The sequence below is a fragment of the Paroedura picta genome, chromosome 13 (genome assembly GCF_049243985.1).
Source record: "Paroedura picta isolate Pp20150507F chromosome 13, Ppicta_v3.0, whole genome shotgun sequence".
Taxonomy (NCBI): Eukaryota; Metazoa; Chordata; class Lepidosauria; order Squamata; family Gekkonidae; genus Paroedura; species Paroedura picta.
In genome coordinates, this window is record NC_135381.1 from 17,827,031 (window position 1) to 17,844,422 (window position 17,392).

General features: G+C 43.5%; 1 protein-coding gene and 1 long non-coding RNA gene across 6 annotated transcripts in view; one reads left to right on the forward strand and one right to left on the reverse strand.

Moving 5' to 3' along the window:
- The window catches only part of LOC143823150 (uncharacterized), a 20,215-nt gene extending 5,005 nt beyond the window's left edge, over positions 1 to 15,210 (forward strand). For 3 of the 5 annotated variants that reach the window (XR_013226391.1, XR_013226392.1, XR_013226390.1), the window contains 3 exons: positions 104 to 205; positions 2,917 to 3,018; positions 3,708 to 4,241. This is a non-coding gene — a long non-coding RNA (uncharacterized LOC143823150). Of the gene's footprint in view, positions 1 to 103; positions 206 to 2,916; positions 3,019 to 3,707; positions 4,242 to 5,756; positions 5,834 to 8,312; positions 8,344 to 12,710 lie in introns of those variants that run through there. The other 2 variants (XR_013226393.1, XR_013226394.1) reach the window with 2 other exon arrangements.
- On the reverse strand, positions 216 to 17,179 carry LOC143823146 (solute carrier family 2, facilitated glucose transporter member 11-like). The gene is made up of 12 exons (XM_077309133.1): positions 16,604 to 17,179; positions 15,517 to 15,615; positions 12,416 to 12,576; positions 11,388 to 11,512; positions 10,049 to 10,178; positions 8,977 to 9,125; positions 7,252 to 7,439; positions 6,319 to 6,429; positions 5,199 to 5,300; positions 4,453 to 4,528; positions 3,209 to 3,336; positions 216 to 2,995 (listed from the first exon to the last, which is right to left on the reverse strand). The coding sequence occupies exons 1-12, from the start codon at positions 16,628 to 16,630 to the stop codon at positions 2,786 to 2,788; spliced, it is 1,506 nt and encodes a 501-aa protein (XP_077165248.1). The 5' UTR covers positions 16,631 to 17,179; the 3' UTR covers positions 216 to 2,785.
- Between the last annotated feature and the right edge of the window lie 213 nt (positions 17,180 to 17,392).

The following is a 17,392-nucleotide window of genomic DNA, read 5'->3' on the forward strand; positions in this document are numbered from 1 at the left end:
TAGAATTGGAAGGGGCTATGAGTTTTAGATGGTATTTTATAAGTTTTACCCTCTTGTAGTTGCTTGCATTCTCTTTTATTTGTGTTTGTTGCTTTGCATATAGAAAAGTGACCATGATGTGCCCTTAATTTCTCCAAGAGGTGAGAAGTCCCAGGGCCAGCACTTACCTGAGCGACTTCCCTTCAGAGAAGAAAGCACTGGAGAGGTAGGCCATGTTGGATATTTTTTACTTTATTTGTAAATATACAGGTAAAGCACAGGTGGAGGCACAAAAAAAAGCCCTCCTGCACAGCAACATTTCACCCAAATGTGTTCCACATAAGAGCCCCCGAGAGACAGCAAGAGATCCAAGGTGCTTGGGCTGACTCAGAGCAGTCTCTATTTACTTCTTTCCTGTCTCTTCTAGATTCTGAACACAGGCACAGGTACTCACCCCTTTCCTTTCAACCCTCTGAATACAACAAACATCAAACAATAATTCAGCATGGAACATGGGGGTGATTCCTTAGGAGCTTAATTTATGAATTTGCATACTCTACAAAAGTAGTTTGCTTTTATTAAGCTGAAATGTCTGGAAATGTTAGTACCGGGACTTTTCTTGGCAATATTTTGCAATAATTCTGTTGGCCTTGGAAATTACCTTAAAGACTCAATAACCATTTGCAGCTGGGGATTTAGGGAATGCTCACTTTCCTTTGGACTTGCCAACAACCTGGTGGGAAAACAATCCTGCCCCTTTAACAGATTTTTAATAGGACTTAACAGGTGATTTTATTTATTTATTTGATTTTATTTATTACATTTGTATACTGCACTCCCCTAAGGCTCAGGGTGGTTCACATGGAACAAAAAAACAAAGAACAGTACAATGAACTCTGTGACTATATCAATCAAATAAAGGTAATAATAGCAATAAATAGAGACAATAACATCCAAACAATAACTGTAACAATCTAACAGACCCATGATTGGTCAGCATATGGGTACAAGGGTGGCCCAGTCAATGTTTGGCGGACCAGTCAATGTTGTTTGGTTTCAGACAACCTCAACCAAATGCCTGGCGGAGGAACTCCCTTTTGCAGACCCTGCAAAACTGTTTTACTTCGTTAGGGCCCTGATCTCCTCTGGGAGCTCTTTCCACCAGGTGGGCCCACACAGAAAAGTCTTTAGCCCTGGTTGGGGTCAAGCAGACTTCCTTGGGGCCAGGGATCACTAGCCGGTTGGTGGTGGCAGAGCTCAGAGATCTTTGAGGGGCATAGGCAGAGAGGTGGTCCCTCAGGTACACTGGGCCCAGACCACGTATGGCCTTAAAGGTAATTACCAAGACCCTAAGCCTGATCTGGAATTTGACTGGTAGCCAGTGCTATTGTTGGAGAACAGGCTGGATGTGCGACCTCCAGGGTGTTGCTGTGAGGACCCTGGCCGCTGCATTCTGGACCAGTTGCAGTTTCTGGGTCGGAGTTAAGGGTAAGCCTGCATTGAGCAAGTTGCAGAAGTCTAGCCTAGAGGTGACCATTGCATGGATCATTGTGGCTCGGTGTTCCGTGGCCAAGTATGGAGCTAGTAGTTTGGCTTGGTGAAGGTAGTAGACCTGGGCTTCCATTGAGAGGGAAACATCCAGGATCACGCCCAAGTTCCTGGCGAAGCAAGCCAGCCACAACCTCCTACTTCCATACATTAAGCCTCTGTGAAGGGGCAAAACATTTCTTCAGGTTGCTGCAAGTTCAAATGGCACAATGCCCCCCCCCCCCAATTTGTCCTGTAACAAAATATAAATGGCATTTCTTTCAGCATAGCATTCTGGATGCATGTTAATTTGCGTCCCAGAGCAAGTTTCTAATACTGGTTTTAGAAGAACTCCAAGAATTTGGCTGGCTCCCAGTTGGATTCTGGATTAAGCTTAAGGTTTTGGTAATCACTTTTAAGGCCATACGCGGTCTGGGCCCAATGCATCTGAGAGACCACCTCCCTGCCTATACCCCCAGAAGAGCTCTACGCTCCGCCACCTCCAACTGGCTGCGGATCCCTGACCCTAAAGAGGCACATTGGACCTCAACAAGGGCCAGGGCCTTTTCAGTCCTGGCCCCCACCTGGTGAAATGAGCTCCCTGAAGAGATCAGGGCCCTGCCTGGACTTCCACAATTCCGCAGGGCCTGCAAAAGGGAGCTCCTTCACCCGGCATTTGCTTGAGGCTGACGGACTCAAAACATTTACAGGTTCCCCCCCCCCACCCTCAGAATGAGAGGCCGAACCTACCCAAGGATTGTCAGTGTTATTGTTTGTCGAAAGGCTGTTCTAGTTGTTATGTTATTGTTATCTGTTTATATTGATATTGTTCTATGTAAACGTTCTACAATGTTTATGTAAACCGCCCAGAGCCGTAGGGAAGGGGCAGTATAAAAATCTAAATAAATAAATTAAAAATAAATAAATAAATAAGATGAAAGTATTCGGAGTCTCAGAGGGTTTTCTATGCCCCGGGGCAGTCTTCTTGCTTCTCTCCGTAAGCCTTCCTTGCCTCAACTATTCATGCCTCAAGAGTTCAGTCTCCTTCTTGTCCGTCACTGTTCTTTATTGCCGTTACGGCAAACCACCCTGTCAAGCATCAGACATTCTATCACTTACAAATTGGGGCCTCTTGCAGCGCTAAGAATAAGAAAACAGTCATCTAAGTGTATCCAACTCACCTTTGTGCACGTAGAGGAATTTGAATTGCAATAAATTAAAGTCCCTTGGCATGAAAGGTCAGCATGACAGCCAAAAACCAGGCCACTTTGGTGACCAATCATAACTTGGTACACAAACCAGGGTCTTTTGTGAAATTCATTCTCAGTGCAGTCAGTATGAATTTCTTTCCAAGCTGTATCCTTCCTAGGTCTTCTGTGATGTCTGCAATTGCTCTCCCCTTTGTTTCAGGAAGGAAGATGTAGATGAAAATCACGATCCAAATGAGTACTACTAAAAAGATAAGGAAGCAGTAGGGACCAAGGAGCTCCTGTGGGAGAAAAACACACAAAGGTAAAATGAAATTCTCTTCCAAATCTCTCAAATTAATAGAGTCTATGTAGCAGGGGTAGTTAAACTGTGTCCCTCCAGATGTCCATGGACTACAATTCCCAGGAGCACCTGCCAGCAAATGGACAGAAATCATTGCATAGAAATCATTGTACATCCCCCTCCCATTTCAATCCCACAGAAGATGACTTACCACAACAAAGGGAAAACCCATCCCAACCACAATGAGACACATCCAGCTAGTGGTACCCACAATGACAAATGCTGATGTTCTTGATGACTGGTTGAAAATCTCAACCATGACAGAGATGACACCACCACCTGAAAAGGACATGGTGACAGAAAATAAGAGCCTGGAACTGTTAGCTCCTTGTTCTTAAAAAAAGAAAAGAAGGAAAACGTTAGTCTCTCTCCTCCCACCAAATATGCTATTTCTGCAGCTTACTGTGGAAGTGTGCTGTCTGGCCAATCACAATTCAGTGATATAATCAAGATTGAGAAATGAAGGCAGCCACCCAGGGTAGGACAAAATGAGAGCTTAACCCCTAAATCATGTGCTTTTCACATCATTGTTTCTTTCTGCTGATAGGCCTGAGAAGATACTTGAGAAAAGCTAGCCTTGTAGAAATTGTGGTATTATTTCCTACTAGTCCATAGTTAATAAGAATACTAATTGTCACTTTCTTGTATAGGTGTCAAGATGAATCATGACCAGCATGTATTCTGGAGTAGGCTGACTGAAGTTACAAGGTTCAGCTGGAAGGTCAGGATGTGCCATAGTGGGCAAGCAGAGACAGCGCATACACTGTACGCCTCATGGAATCTGGTAGCACTAATACAACAAAGTTCATTGATTTCTAGGGAGACTGTTCCTTTTCATTGTAACTGTTACCAATTGGAGGTAAAGAATGTGCCCATCCAAGGGCAATTCCTGTTCCCATGAGAACGGTTTGGAAATGATGTTCTGACATCAGAGCGAGAGGTCTTTTGAGCTATCAGAGCAGAATCCAAACAATGGATCTGGTATCTGACCAACCCAATACGACCTTAAATATTTAGCGTCTGTGCATGTACCAATCAATGATGGATACCGTAAAAGTATGGGAATGAGAAGTATTAAAACTTCTTCCCTGGCCTTGTGAGGGAAGAGATCATGTTTCAGCTATATTTGCTAGGCAATTTTGACCTCCCTATTTTCTGCAAAATAAATCTTTCCCTTTGCTTCATCCAGTTTTCTTGTATGAGTTGGAACTTTTGACCAGTCTGTTCATCCCCCCCCAATAATATAAGCACTTTCATTTTCAGTTTACTTTGGTGCCAAACCCCGATTTCCTCCTTCACCTTTGCTGCCTGTAGCCAACTTTAGGAAAAAGCCACCAGCACTTCCTGAAACAACCCTTTGTTCATTTGCTATTTTCCCCATTTTGATTTACTTACATGGACCAAGTCCAAAACAGAGTACGAACAAGAAGATGAGAGCGATGCTGCAGTAGGACATCCAAGGGAACGTGTCCTGGAAGAAAGAGTACACGGAAATGAAGAAAATGACATCTAAATTGAGATAATGTTACATCTTTTTCTGCAAGCCCTGCGGAACCATTTTAGATCTGTCAGGGCCCTGATCTCCTCCAAGAGCTCATTCCAACAGATGGGGGCCAAGACAGAGAAGGCTCTGGCCCTGGTTGATGCCAGGTGGGCTTTTTTAGGGCCAGGGATCCTTAACTGGTTGGCAGTGGCAGGTTTTCTATGTTTTGTCTCTCCCTTCTGTCAGAGGAAAGAGCCTCACTATAAGGTCAGAGGAAGAGTCTCAGTATAGGGTGATGGTGGAGTGGGGAGGCAAGAAGCAATTTGATGCCTGCCTGCCTCCTTGTTGTCTATGGAATTCAATGCAGTCAAGGATTGAAGCCGGCCTAAAGAAGAAAGAGGGGGACAAGGCTGTCTACAGAGCTTCCACGGTTACTTTGGTTTCAGCTAAGCCTGGTTCCCACAGCATCTACCATTCATGACTGTTGGTCGTTTCAGACAACGATGGGGCTTTTCAGCTCTGGAAACATTAGCCAGCTGTAAATCTAAAAGAAACTTCCAACACTGGGCAGGATGAAGGGCAAAAAAAGTTCAACACAGATCATAAACCAAACTGGGAACTGTAACTGGGCAGGGGAGTAGTACAGGTAGAGACTTACCTGAAGAGAGAGGGTCATGACAAGGAGGGCTAAAGCCAAGGCCATCATTGCATAGCCTCCCAGCAGCAGAATTCTTCGGCCAATGTGGTCAATCATGGAGCTCTGTTTGGTCCAAAAAAAATCATCATCAGGCATACAAAAGAGAAAATCTCAACTAACCGAAGAAGAACAGCTGTTTTTTTTTATACCCCTCTTTTCACTACCTGAAGTGGCTTACAAACATCTTTCTCTTCCTCTTCCCACTATAGACACCCTGTGTAGTAAGTCAGGCTGAGATCTAAGGGAACTGCTCTGTGAGAACAGCTCTAAGAGAACTATGACTAGCCCAAGGTCACTCACTGGGGTGCATATGGAAGAGCAGGGAATCAAACCCAGTTCTCCAGATTAGAGGCTGTGGCTCTTAACCGCATCATCACACTGGCTCTCAGAAATGACATAAGACTGATTTCCTTGAGCATTTGATGACTTTATCACAGAATGCCTTGTGAGGGATTTGTAGCAGTGACTCCAAAGTGAGGTTGCTGTTCACCAGCCTTGTTTTTTATTCCTTTTCCAAAGGGTTTCTAGCGATGGTGAATGACACTTATGACAAGACAGAATTCATCTGTCACTGTGCCCTCTCAAGTCAACATGAGGTCAGTTGACCATTACTATATGGAATAATGCCCATGTTAGCATGTTGGGTCTATCTTGATCTGTTCCTAGGAACTAGGCTGCCTTTGCGCCAGCTTAATGAATAGTTGTGTGTGAAGCTGGCCAAATGCTGCCTTCTAACTTGCTCAAACATCTTCCAAAATTCCCACAAGATTCCTGTTTCTCCAAAGAGTTTACCTTTTTTGCCTGTGGCCAAAGAAGGTGTCTGACCTTTAAAAGGAGGAATGAATCCCACAAGAGTTTGGAAATCTGTACTGGGCATGCACTGCTTGCTGCCCAGTTTGTAAAGAGGAGTCAAGGAAGTTAAATGCATGGCCCTCAGGTGGGGAGGCACAAGTAGAGGTGAAGCAGGTAAGATGAGAGATTGGTAGCAGGTACACAGGACTTTGCCACCTTCGTCCTCCAAAAACATCATCTGAGGCAATCACTACAGTTGTTCCCACAAGTTTGAGCAAGTTTTACTTACGCACAGGATCGCAGAGATAAATTCACAGGTGCCAACTCCTAATGCTACATAGGGTATAAGGTCATCTTCCAGCTTGGCTGTGCGGAAAACTTCAAAAGCATAGAAGTAGATCTGGAAAGAGAAAAGTAACACACATCAGAGGCCATAACTATGAACTTAGAATCATAGAAGGGGCCATATGGGCCATCTAGTCCAACTCAATGCAGGATCAGCCTCAAGCATCCATGAACTTTCACTAGTACAACATCATATGATATTTTAATAACAGAGTCAGATTCCTGATACTTTTTGCCACAAGGAGCCAAGCTCATTGCCTAATGGCCATGGTCACTGATATCTTCATTTTCCTTTATTTCCTTATTTATTAGACTTTTCTGACTATGCCAGCTAGATCCCAGTAGCTCACATCAGCAATAGAATACAGTAAAAGAATAAAACATAATTAAGAATCTCCTCCTACACTCCCCAACCACCCCAAGATCCCTCCCTACAACCCCACTAAGCCTCCAACCGGCTGTTATCTGTATCGTGTTCAATGAGGGGGAGGGGGAGGTGGCGGCGGCGGCTCAAAGCGGCTTATAGTCGCCTTCCCTTTCCTCTCCCCACAACAGACACCCTGTGGGGTGGGTGAGGCTGAGAGAGCCCTGATATCACTGCTTGGTCAGAACAGTCTTATCAGTGCTGTGGTGAGCCCAAGGTCACCCAGCTGGCTGCATGCGGGGGAGCGCAGAATCGAACCCGGCATGCCAGATTAGAAGTCCGCACTCCTAACCACTACACCAAACTGGCTCTGGAGAAGAAGCAACTTGAATGCCAAAACTTGCTCCTATAGCATCATTTTTTGTATGAACTGTTTTACCTACAAGATTTATTATATGATGTGTGTCACACCAAGGGAGAGAAGATGGGATTAAGTGATTTGTTCTACTCAACTGCACTCAGGCCACACCACTGCATACTCAGTGTCAGCAGAAAGATAATGCATAAAGATGGCCGTAGGGATTTATCTTTCAGCACTTCTAGAATGCTTAAGACATTTGAATTCTTCATGGCTGCCTTCTGCTTCATCATGTCGTCCATCTCAGCTTGGTGATGGCCTTCACCCCAGAGGTCTTTCATAGCTTTGTGGAAGAACAAAGAAAAGACAGTTATTCAAATACCAATTTACTCAATTGTTCATATGTCAGGTGAACTCAAAGTTCAACTTAGCAAGGCAGCATTCAGGTATCAAAAGCCTTACCAAAATGAAAAATCAGACATGGGAGAGATGACTGAAGAATCCGCTTTTTGAGCAGAGGCCAAATAATATCTTCCCTGTTGATAATTCCATTTGACTTTAAATGGACACAATAGATTTTAGATTTCACCCAGACTTCCTGATTTGAACTGGAATCTGAAAGATTTTTTAATGGTCTCCGAAAAGTGATAGGAATTCAGCCTTACTATATTATAATTATTTAGATTCTAATAAATTCCTATCACTCCCCCCGAAGGCTCAAAGTGACTTACAACTTTTAAAAACCCCAATAAAAACCCTATACAAAATATGTGTAGAAAGCACAAGTGTAGACATACGTCCCCATTCTGGGGTCTAATATTAGTTACGCTTTTAAAAAAACGACTGTATGTGGCAATCAGCTGTCAGAGGAATTAACATTAGTAGCTCTATAAGACAAACAATTGTATGTCCCATCCTGTCCCCCCTCCCCAACAAGAAGAAATCACTTCACCACAAATAACACTTCGGAGATCTTTTAGCTGCCATTAGGGAAGCTGGCCTTTACCCTTAAGTTTCTTGCTTTTCAAAAGATTAAGAAAGTGGACAGTCTTCCCAAGCTCAGAAGGAATGCCTAAACAAATACATATCTACGGGCTTTCAAATTGTTGGTTTTATGTTTTCGTGTATGTTTTTTAGAGTGGCTTAGTTGTTTTAATAATGTGTTTTTGTTTCATTTTAATATGTGCTTTTATTATGTATGTTTTTAATTTGATAGCTGCCTTGGTGATCCTGATGAGGGAAGGAAGGTGGGTTATAAATTTTGTAAATATATTAATAAGCGCAAGAGAACAAAGAGATATCTGCCAAGATGGCAGAAAGCATAGAGAAGAAAAGACATTAAAAAATCCAAAAGATTGTCCCCCAGCCAAAGAGGTCTGCCAAACAGGGGACAGTAATCATATACAACCTTTCTGGGTTTGCTATAGAAAAGGCACTTCACCCTATGTCCAAGATTCTTTTTTCATTGAGGGGTGTAGTCTAGCTGCAGATGTGAACACTGAATGGACAAACTTTCAAAATGGGAAATAAAGACCTGATTAGCCAATCTAAGGGCCAGTCTAGACATGATGGCATCTGATGGCTGCTATGAGGACGCCATTGCCATCTTAGTTATTTAGAAGTGCCACCGGGGCTGGTCCTGATTGCACCACTCATTCTTCTCCTCCCAGTCTTTTCACATGCCCATAACAATTGCATGTGTGGCTAGGGAGGGGAGGGGGACAAGTCTGCCAAGCTGGGGCCCAATCCTGAAAGAATATTTTTTGGATGACTTCAAAATGGCAGCCCCAAGGATGCTGCCACATGTTGTTTGGCCTTCCCTCTGTAGTGGATGTCAGCAAAGAAACAATAAAAGCAGGGAACAGAGCAGCCAACATTACCTTGTAAGCAGCCTTCTTTGTCATCCTTTTGAATCAATAGATATGGGGGGGATTCTGGGAAGAACGGCAAGAGCAGCAGTTGCACCAGGGCCGCGAATCCAGAAAGAGCCAGCAGCAACGGCCAGAAAGTTTGGGTGCCCAAAAGTTCTCTGTTGAGAACATAACAGATAATTCATTTATAGTCACAGACAATTATCTAACGGAAGGGGGGGAGGAACTAGGGCAGGGGTAGTCAAACTGCGGCCCTCCAGATGTCCATGGACTACAATTCCCAGGAGCCCCCTGCCAGCATTCCCCCTCCCAGAAAGTTTGGGTGCCCAAAAGTTCTCTGTTGAGAACATAACAGATAATTCATTTATAGTCACAGACAATTATCTAACGGAAGGGGGGGGAGGAACTAGGGCAGGGGTAGTCAAACTGTGGCCCTCCAGATGTCCATGGACTACAATTCCCAGGAGCCCCTCACAGCATTCGCTGGCAGGGGGCTCCTGGGAATTGTAGTCCATGGACATCTGGAGGGCCACAGTTTGACTACCCCTGAACTAGGAGATGTCTTTCTTAAAAAAATTCCAGTGATAACAACTCCAGTTATAACAACTCTGCCCCCCAACCCTCTCACAAAACCCTAGGGTCAATCCCCATTGTACAAATTGACTGTAGAAAATGATGAAATTAATCCAAACAAAAAAGGAAGAAAAGTCAACATTAGATACAATGGTCTGCTCACACTGTGGCTTGATCTAGAAGAAGAAGAAGAGTTGGTTCTTATTTATTATAGTTATCTATCCCAGCATGGCATATTTGTTGAAGTGCAGGACTCGAATATGGGAGACGTTTTGATTCCCTTGCTCAGTGATGGAAGTTCACGGGGTGACCTCGGGCCTGTTGATACTCTCAGACTTACCGTATCTACCTCACTGGGATATTGTGAGGATGATGTAAGCTACTTTGGACTCTCGTTGGGAAGAAAAGCGGGGATGTGAACAAATAAAGCAATGTAGGAAAGAGGAGCAAAGGCATGGATGGGCATAACATAGATAGTTTAGTAGATCAGTAGTCAGGGTGATTTTACCTTAAGCCCATCAATTGCCCCAAGGTTTTTCCTAGTGCAAAAAATGCAGATGATGCAGCGTTTGCAAAGCCTCTCAGCTTCTTGGGTGAAACTTCTCCAACGTATTGTCCATGGATGTTAAAGGAGACACCTTCAGGGGAAAGAACAGGTAAATTCCCAGGAACATTGTAAAGACATCAACAGAAACACAATCCTTATGTGCCATCAGCTATATATTCTGTGTTTTCTCTGATATATCCATGTACTCCTGCTGTTTTAGTATTTAAATTAAATTAATGGGGTAAGTTGGAAGGAACAGCATAGTTTCAGGGGCCACAGCAACCTAGTTAGCAGGTGTAGATGCCTTGCTAGAAACCACCAAACTCCCACTGGGTGGTTTTCACTCTCATGGGGCTGTGTTATGCCCAGAACCCAATGGATGAAGATATGTATTTATTTACTGAAAACATTTCTATGCTTCCTTTTCACCCAATTCATCATCACCAAGGTGGTGAACATTAAAACACATCCAGTCATTTCAAATACTTACAACCATTTAAAATATCATACTACATAAAAACTTTACCAACCTTCTAACAACATGCTCTCACTGACTGGCCCTCACTGGGGGACATCCCCTGAACAGAGTGACAGCAGTTCCCGACTGAGGGTCAATCAGAGACTGTCTGATGCAACCCTTTCCCTATAACCGACACTGTTCAAAATTCTGGCTGCAGCGTTCTGTGCCAGCTGTAATTTCAGACAGACTTCAAGGTCAGCCTCATGTACAGTATGTTGCAGCAATGTAATCTAAATGTTTACACCACATAAACATCTAGATGACATTACAGAGCATACACCTTCCTAGGAATGGCCACCGCTGCCTTACCAACTGAAGCTGGTAAAAGGCACCCTGGCTACCACTTCCACCTGCTTATCCAACAGGAGGCCCAGATCCAGCAGCATCCCCTAACAGTTAGGGCCTAACTACAAACCTGCTTCTTTAGGGGAAGTACAACCACATCCAGAACAGCGATAATCCATTTCCTGTTTTAGTCCTCCCCTCCCCCAGCAGCTCCTCGATTTTGTCTGGATGAAGCTTTTGCCTGTTAGCCCTCATCTTCCCAAAACTGCTATCTGGCACCTCTTCACATTTTCCACAGCCTTCCTGGGATCTACTGGAAGTGCAAAATAAGACTCAGCATTTGTGCCTGCATTAAAGTAGAAGAACCTCTCTATCCCCTTTTTGGAAAGAGGTTTAAATGTCTTTTCCCTGGTGGGGTTCGGTTTCCACATTGTTTCCCCTCTTGACATTCATCATGGCTTCCCAGCTTTGTTTTAGCTTTGTTTTAGGTCCTACCTGCCGTGATGCCATACAGGAGGCGTCCAATCAGAATCATTTCAAAAGATCTAGCTGTTTTACTGCAGCCTATGAGCAAGGCAGCTGCAATTATGATGAGATCATTGATCATGAAGCTTCTCTTTCTGTAAGCAATAAAACAGTGGTGTAAATAAAAGCAGCATCCTTGTTTTTTACCTTTAACATTCTCCAGCTACAACATACTGCTGGTTGATTCAAGTCATTCCATTATTGCAGCTTTAATTCTGTTGCAAGAGAGTTTGAATTTGTGGCAAAATCAGACCAAATGTAGTACATCAGGAGTGTACTTAAAAAGGTAGCTTTATCAGTATTGTTTCTGGCTGCTGAAGAATGGCTCATGTATAGGCTTGTCAACCTCCAGCTGGTTGCTGGAGATCTCCCCACATTACAACTGATCTCAAAACAACAGAGATGAGTTCACCTAGACCAGGGGTAGTCAAACTGCGGCCCTCCAGATGTCCATGGACTACAATTCCCATAAGCCCCTGCCAGAAAACGCTGGCAGGGGCTCATGGGAATTGTAGTCCATGGACATCTGGAGGGCTACAGTTTGACTACCCCTGACCTAGACTCTAGAGAAAACTGCTGCTTTGGAAGATGGACTCCATGACATATCTTACTGAGGCTTCCCCCTCTCAAAAATGCCCTATTCAGGTTCTTTCTCACCCCCCCCCCAAAAAAAAAATTAAAAAAAATAAAATCTCCAGTTGTTTCCCAGCCTGGAGCTAGCAACTTCATGAATCCTGTAGCCTAGATAGGAGACCTGGGGGGGGGGGGGGATCTGTTCTAGACTTAAAAAAAAAGTTTTTACTAGTTCTTGTTCTGTCTCCAGGGCACAACAACCCTTAGTAACATGCCCAAAATTGTATGAAGTAGCTCTGGACATTTTTCATTACTCCAAAATAGTTCTATTTTAAAAAAAATGTTGTATGTCCCCTGTTGTACATAAAACAATGTAAAGGTTGCACACATTTATGATCATAACAATAGATTAGAAGAATACCTACTTTCCATATCTTGTTGCTAGAGGCCCACTCAAGAGACAGCCCAACAAGCCTCCTACACAGTAGACAGACACAACCAAGGACCAGAGTAGGGAGAGTGTTTGGGGCTGAAGAGGAGAGTCATACCGTTCTACCCAGGTTGCATTGATAAATGTCTTGATATCCTGGGATGAAAAAAACATGACTTTTAAAATTAGCATACAATTTGGCCCCCAAGTTATAGCAAATCCACTAAGAGCTATAATGCAAATGTTGGAAATGTCAACATATAAATGCATCATTTTACCATTTGTCGTAGACTTACCTGAAAACAAGAAAATATTGGATTATGATTCATGATGAGATGGAAAAGTTAAATTTGTGCTGGATCCTAAATATATGCTAGTAAGTATGGTACCAAATAATATTAAAATGTTAAATATATGGTCAAAGCTGCTTTATACATCAAGATGGTTAAATAAACTGATGGACTATGGGTCAATGGCATATAGTGTACAATATTAAATTATACTGAACAATAGAATATGAGATGAAAATAAATAATTGATCTTTAGACTGTATATGCTAACTTCGGGAAACTGTACATTCTGAGGTGGGAAATGCAGTATGTGATGCTAAAGAACAAAATATGTATTGTCAAATGCCAGCTTTATGCTTATCATTTTTTCCTCAAATAGCAGTTATGTAATATATATAATACTAGCCCAAAAGCCCGTTGCATCCAGGAATGCAACGGGCGCTAGTGGTGGCCCCCCCTAAGGGTGCCGCTGCTGCCCTTCCTGTGCGTGCCACTGGCAGCCGGCTAGCCTGTTGTGCAAGCTGGTGGCTGGGTCGTGCGGCAGGCTGGCCAGGGCGCCACAGGAGTGCCCTTCTTGGCAGCCAGGGAGTGCGTGGCTATGAGGCTGGGTGCACCTGGATTGGCCTGTGGAGCTGGAAGCGATGTCTGGGCCCCCGGACAGGTCCTGGATACCATTCCACCCACAGTGGCTCTTCCAATATATATATATAATGGTTACAGATTACAGATGTAATATTTCTTTCTTTTAAATTTCTTTTAAAGATAGTGTACAACTTCAGTGCTGGCTAATTCCCCTTTAAAAATATTAAGCACTAATTTTTCATTTAAAACTCATTGCTAACTGAAGAGCAGCAGCAAAAGAAGAGTTGCTTTTCTCTACCCGAAGGAGTCTCAAAGTGGCTCACCAGATTAGAAGTCCGCAGTCCTAACCACTACATCAAGCTGGCTCTCTCACCAAGAAGGATTAAAGGGGAAGCCCTCTTTCCATTTAAAAAACCATTATTTATTCTAGTAGACAGAGGAACATAAAATAATCGGATCATCTGAACTGCAACCAAATCGGATTACTGCTTTCACGGCGGCTACATTAATCCATGGCTTCAAGCAGGAAACTAGGTTTCATTATCCAGACCTACTGCTTGCATTTCTTACTGATATGAAGGGCATATTTGCAGAATCAGTTGTTGGTAGAAAACAGTACTTCAGGGAGTTTGACACTGAAACAGCTGTCACTAAAAGCTGGAGGTAAGATAAGGTCAATTACTTATTTTGGGTTTTCAAGACAATGGTATTAATTTCCCTGGGGAACCCATGGGGGAATTGCCAAGCTTTGCTTAATAGGCCAGGATGCAGTTATGAAATAGAAGGGGGTTGTATAAATGTTACTGCATGAAATAATAAAATGGCTGGCAAAACTGCAGCAAAACTGGGTCACCCACAGGGAAGGAAAGCATCTCTATCTTCTTAAGATACCCCCCAAATTTATAGGGTGTTATGACTCTGTAAATTAACCAAACCAAGGGTGACGTATAGAGGGGTGGAGCTCCGACATATAGAGGAGTCTAAGCTTCCTTTCCTATGATACCTTGTGAACTCCTTAAATATATATGCACATTTCTTCTTGTGTGTTACAGCACCGGACAGAAATCAAAAGTGCACTGAATATACTAGATCAGAGGTAGTCAAACTCCGGCCCTCTAGATGTCCATGGACTACAATTCCTATGAGCAAATGCTGGCAGGGGCTCATGGGAATTGTAGTCCATGGACATCTGGAGGGCTGCAGTTTTGACTACCCCTGTACTAGATGTATAAAACTTGGGTCAACAGACCGCCTGAGGATACTGATTTCCACATACATCTGAGGATGCCAGTCTCCACATGCACATTAACCAAACCAGGTGATTGGTGTGGTGAACTCTGGCAGCCCAATTGCCCATTTAAGGCAAGAGTGAGGGGAAAGGTTTGCAATTTAGCTGCTGCCCAATTCCTGATAAATGTTTTCAGAGGGGACCACATCAACCATTGGTTAGAAATATCACTGTGCAAGAGACTCTTAATGCTGTAGTTTTTTCCCCTACTGGCAATTTTGGGCACATATTGAAGAAGCCCATGTAACGACTAAGATTCCTGAGCAATTATACTTCTCAGTATTGAATTTGATCAGAAACACAAAGGTAAAGCACTGGAAGGCGACTGAGACTCCAACTATTTCTACATGGCTTGATAAATTAGCGGACTTAGCAAAAATGGCAAGACTCACCAACATGGTTAAGAAGAGATCTCCGGAAGAATATGATGAACAGTGGAGTGATTATTTGGACTTTCTTAAGAAAGACAGCAGTAACTGTTAGAGTAGGACCAATATGTAATGGGAACTGACTATATATCTCTTGAGATAATATCAGACTACATCAAGTATGATATACGTGTATTGATGACACTTATCAGCTGGTCGCTTTTTTTGTCTTTTGCTTTTCTGTTTTTGTTTTTTGCTTTTCTGTAAATGCTTTTTATAAGAACAAATAACAATAAAAACTGAATTAAAAAAAAAAAAGAAACACAAAGGTAAATAATGCACAGTTATAAGCTCAAATTCCAAATTATTCCTGTTCCCCGTGCCTGCTGCTTGTCCCTTTGTCTTCAGAAGTTTCCTTCTGTTACAGAAACTTTCAGCCTCAGTCTGCTCAGCTTGTGAAGTGTGCGTACTGGGTTGGGGCCATTGTCTGATAAGCATCCACAGGATAGTATCCAGCCTGTGCCTGGAAAGTTGACAGCGCAGTTATAAATAAGAAGCCATCGCTTACCTCAGAAGCATAGGTGATCACAGAAACCTGGAAGCCAATAAGGAGATTTCCACCCAGTCCTAACACAAAGATCATTTGGAACAGTCGCTGGTATTGTACCTGAGAAAAAAGACATGTTTTCCCCCCAACAGGGTTATTAATACTTGTGACAGAAAATTGTCACATAGACGACTATCTATTTTTGTATGGTAGAGGTATCAGGCTGGGTACAGGCTGAGAGCTATTTGGTGCTATGGAAATCTTGCTGCCCATAGTGCTCCTTCTATGCCCGATAGCTCTCCTGAGAGTTGGAAAGCCTGGCTGTGCTCTCCAACAATCAAGCAAGAAATGCAGTATGAGCACTTTGAGCATTGTTCAAGGGTGTGGCAGGTTACAGTGGATGAGTGATAGGGTTGTGAGTGTCCTGCATAGTGCAGGGGGTTGGACTGGATGACCCATGAGGTCCCTTCCAACTCTATGATTCTATGCCCTTCATGTGTGCTTGTTAGGCACTTTAAATGGCACATGGGAAGGGAACTCAGTCAAAAGAAGTGTTTCCTGATGCTTTCTTGCTTCAAAGAGTCTTGAAGATAAAATCCAGAATATGAAACACTCCAGATCACTCCCTGTGCTCCTTGCCCATTAAAGGCAGTGATTTTGGGCATATGGGTCACAGACATAGATATTCTTATATCCTGAGCTTGGAAAACTCTCTGTGGCCATATGAGGAGCAAACCCTCTCTTGCTTTTTGGAAACTGAAATCAAACATAATCTCTTCTCCAAAGTGAAGGATAATCCCAGTTTTTCTTTGCCTCCTTAATGCAGAAAATGCTTTAGAAGAGCCCAGGAGACATCACCTTTGCACCATTCAGAAACAGTGGTCTCCATAATAAAATTGGTTTAGAATCTTCCAGTATTCTTTTCTGGAGACTTTCAAATGTTTGTGATTGACCCCATCCCTTGGCAGCCATTTTGTAGTGATGCCCATTATCCTCCCTCAAAATTCCAGAAGTGCCCTCAGGCTTAGCAAGGTTGCGGACACCCTAATCTAGCCTGATTGCCAGGATGATTTTGAAGCACCCGCAGGCTGAATGGGCAGCTACTCACCAGATCTGAAAGGAAGCTTGATGTCATTTTCTTTGGAAAATCAGGCAGGCTCCAGCTAGTGGAAGACAGCTGTCTGATGGAAGCTCTTTGGTCCTTTCTAGTTCGAAAGTGAAGACTGGATTGAAATGTGACTTCTTAGATTCACTGCATTACGCCCTCATTGGGAAATGGCTGAAGGTGAATTCTCTTGGGTTAACCATTTCAAGAAGCAAGGAAGCCAACCCTGAGTCATCATGAGGACAGCTCCCAACAGCAGACATCGTATTAATACCTGACTTAGTGCGGAAAGCTGAAAAATGCTTCCTCACGTTTCTTTCGCCCGACCGATCAGGTCTGTGACCCTTAACATTTGTCTCATGAGGAGGCCTCTCCAATCCACAAGAGGAAAAAAGAACATATTGCCTGCTGGCGCTTGGAACAGCAACATGTAGGGGGAAAGTATTGTGCCTTGCTATTCATAGAAGAAAGGTGGTAAAACTCTCTACAATCCATGTGGGCGTGAATGTTGGGCTAAGCCCTGCGTGCTTTGTGAAATCACTTGGTGGGCACAAAAAGTTCGTCAGCAGATACCCACATGGAACAGTGCCCACAGGTGGGTCATGTCTGACCCTTGGGGTGACGCCCTCCAGCATTTTAATGGCAGACTCAATACAGGGTGGTTTGCCAGTGCCTTCCCCAGTCATTACCGTTTACCCACCAGCAAGCTGGGTACTCATTTTACCGACCTCGGGATGGAAGGCTGAGTCAACCTTGAGCCGGCTGCTGGGATTGAACTCCCAACCTCATGGT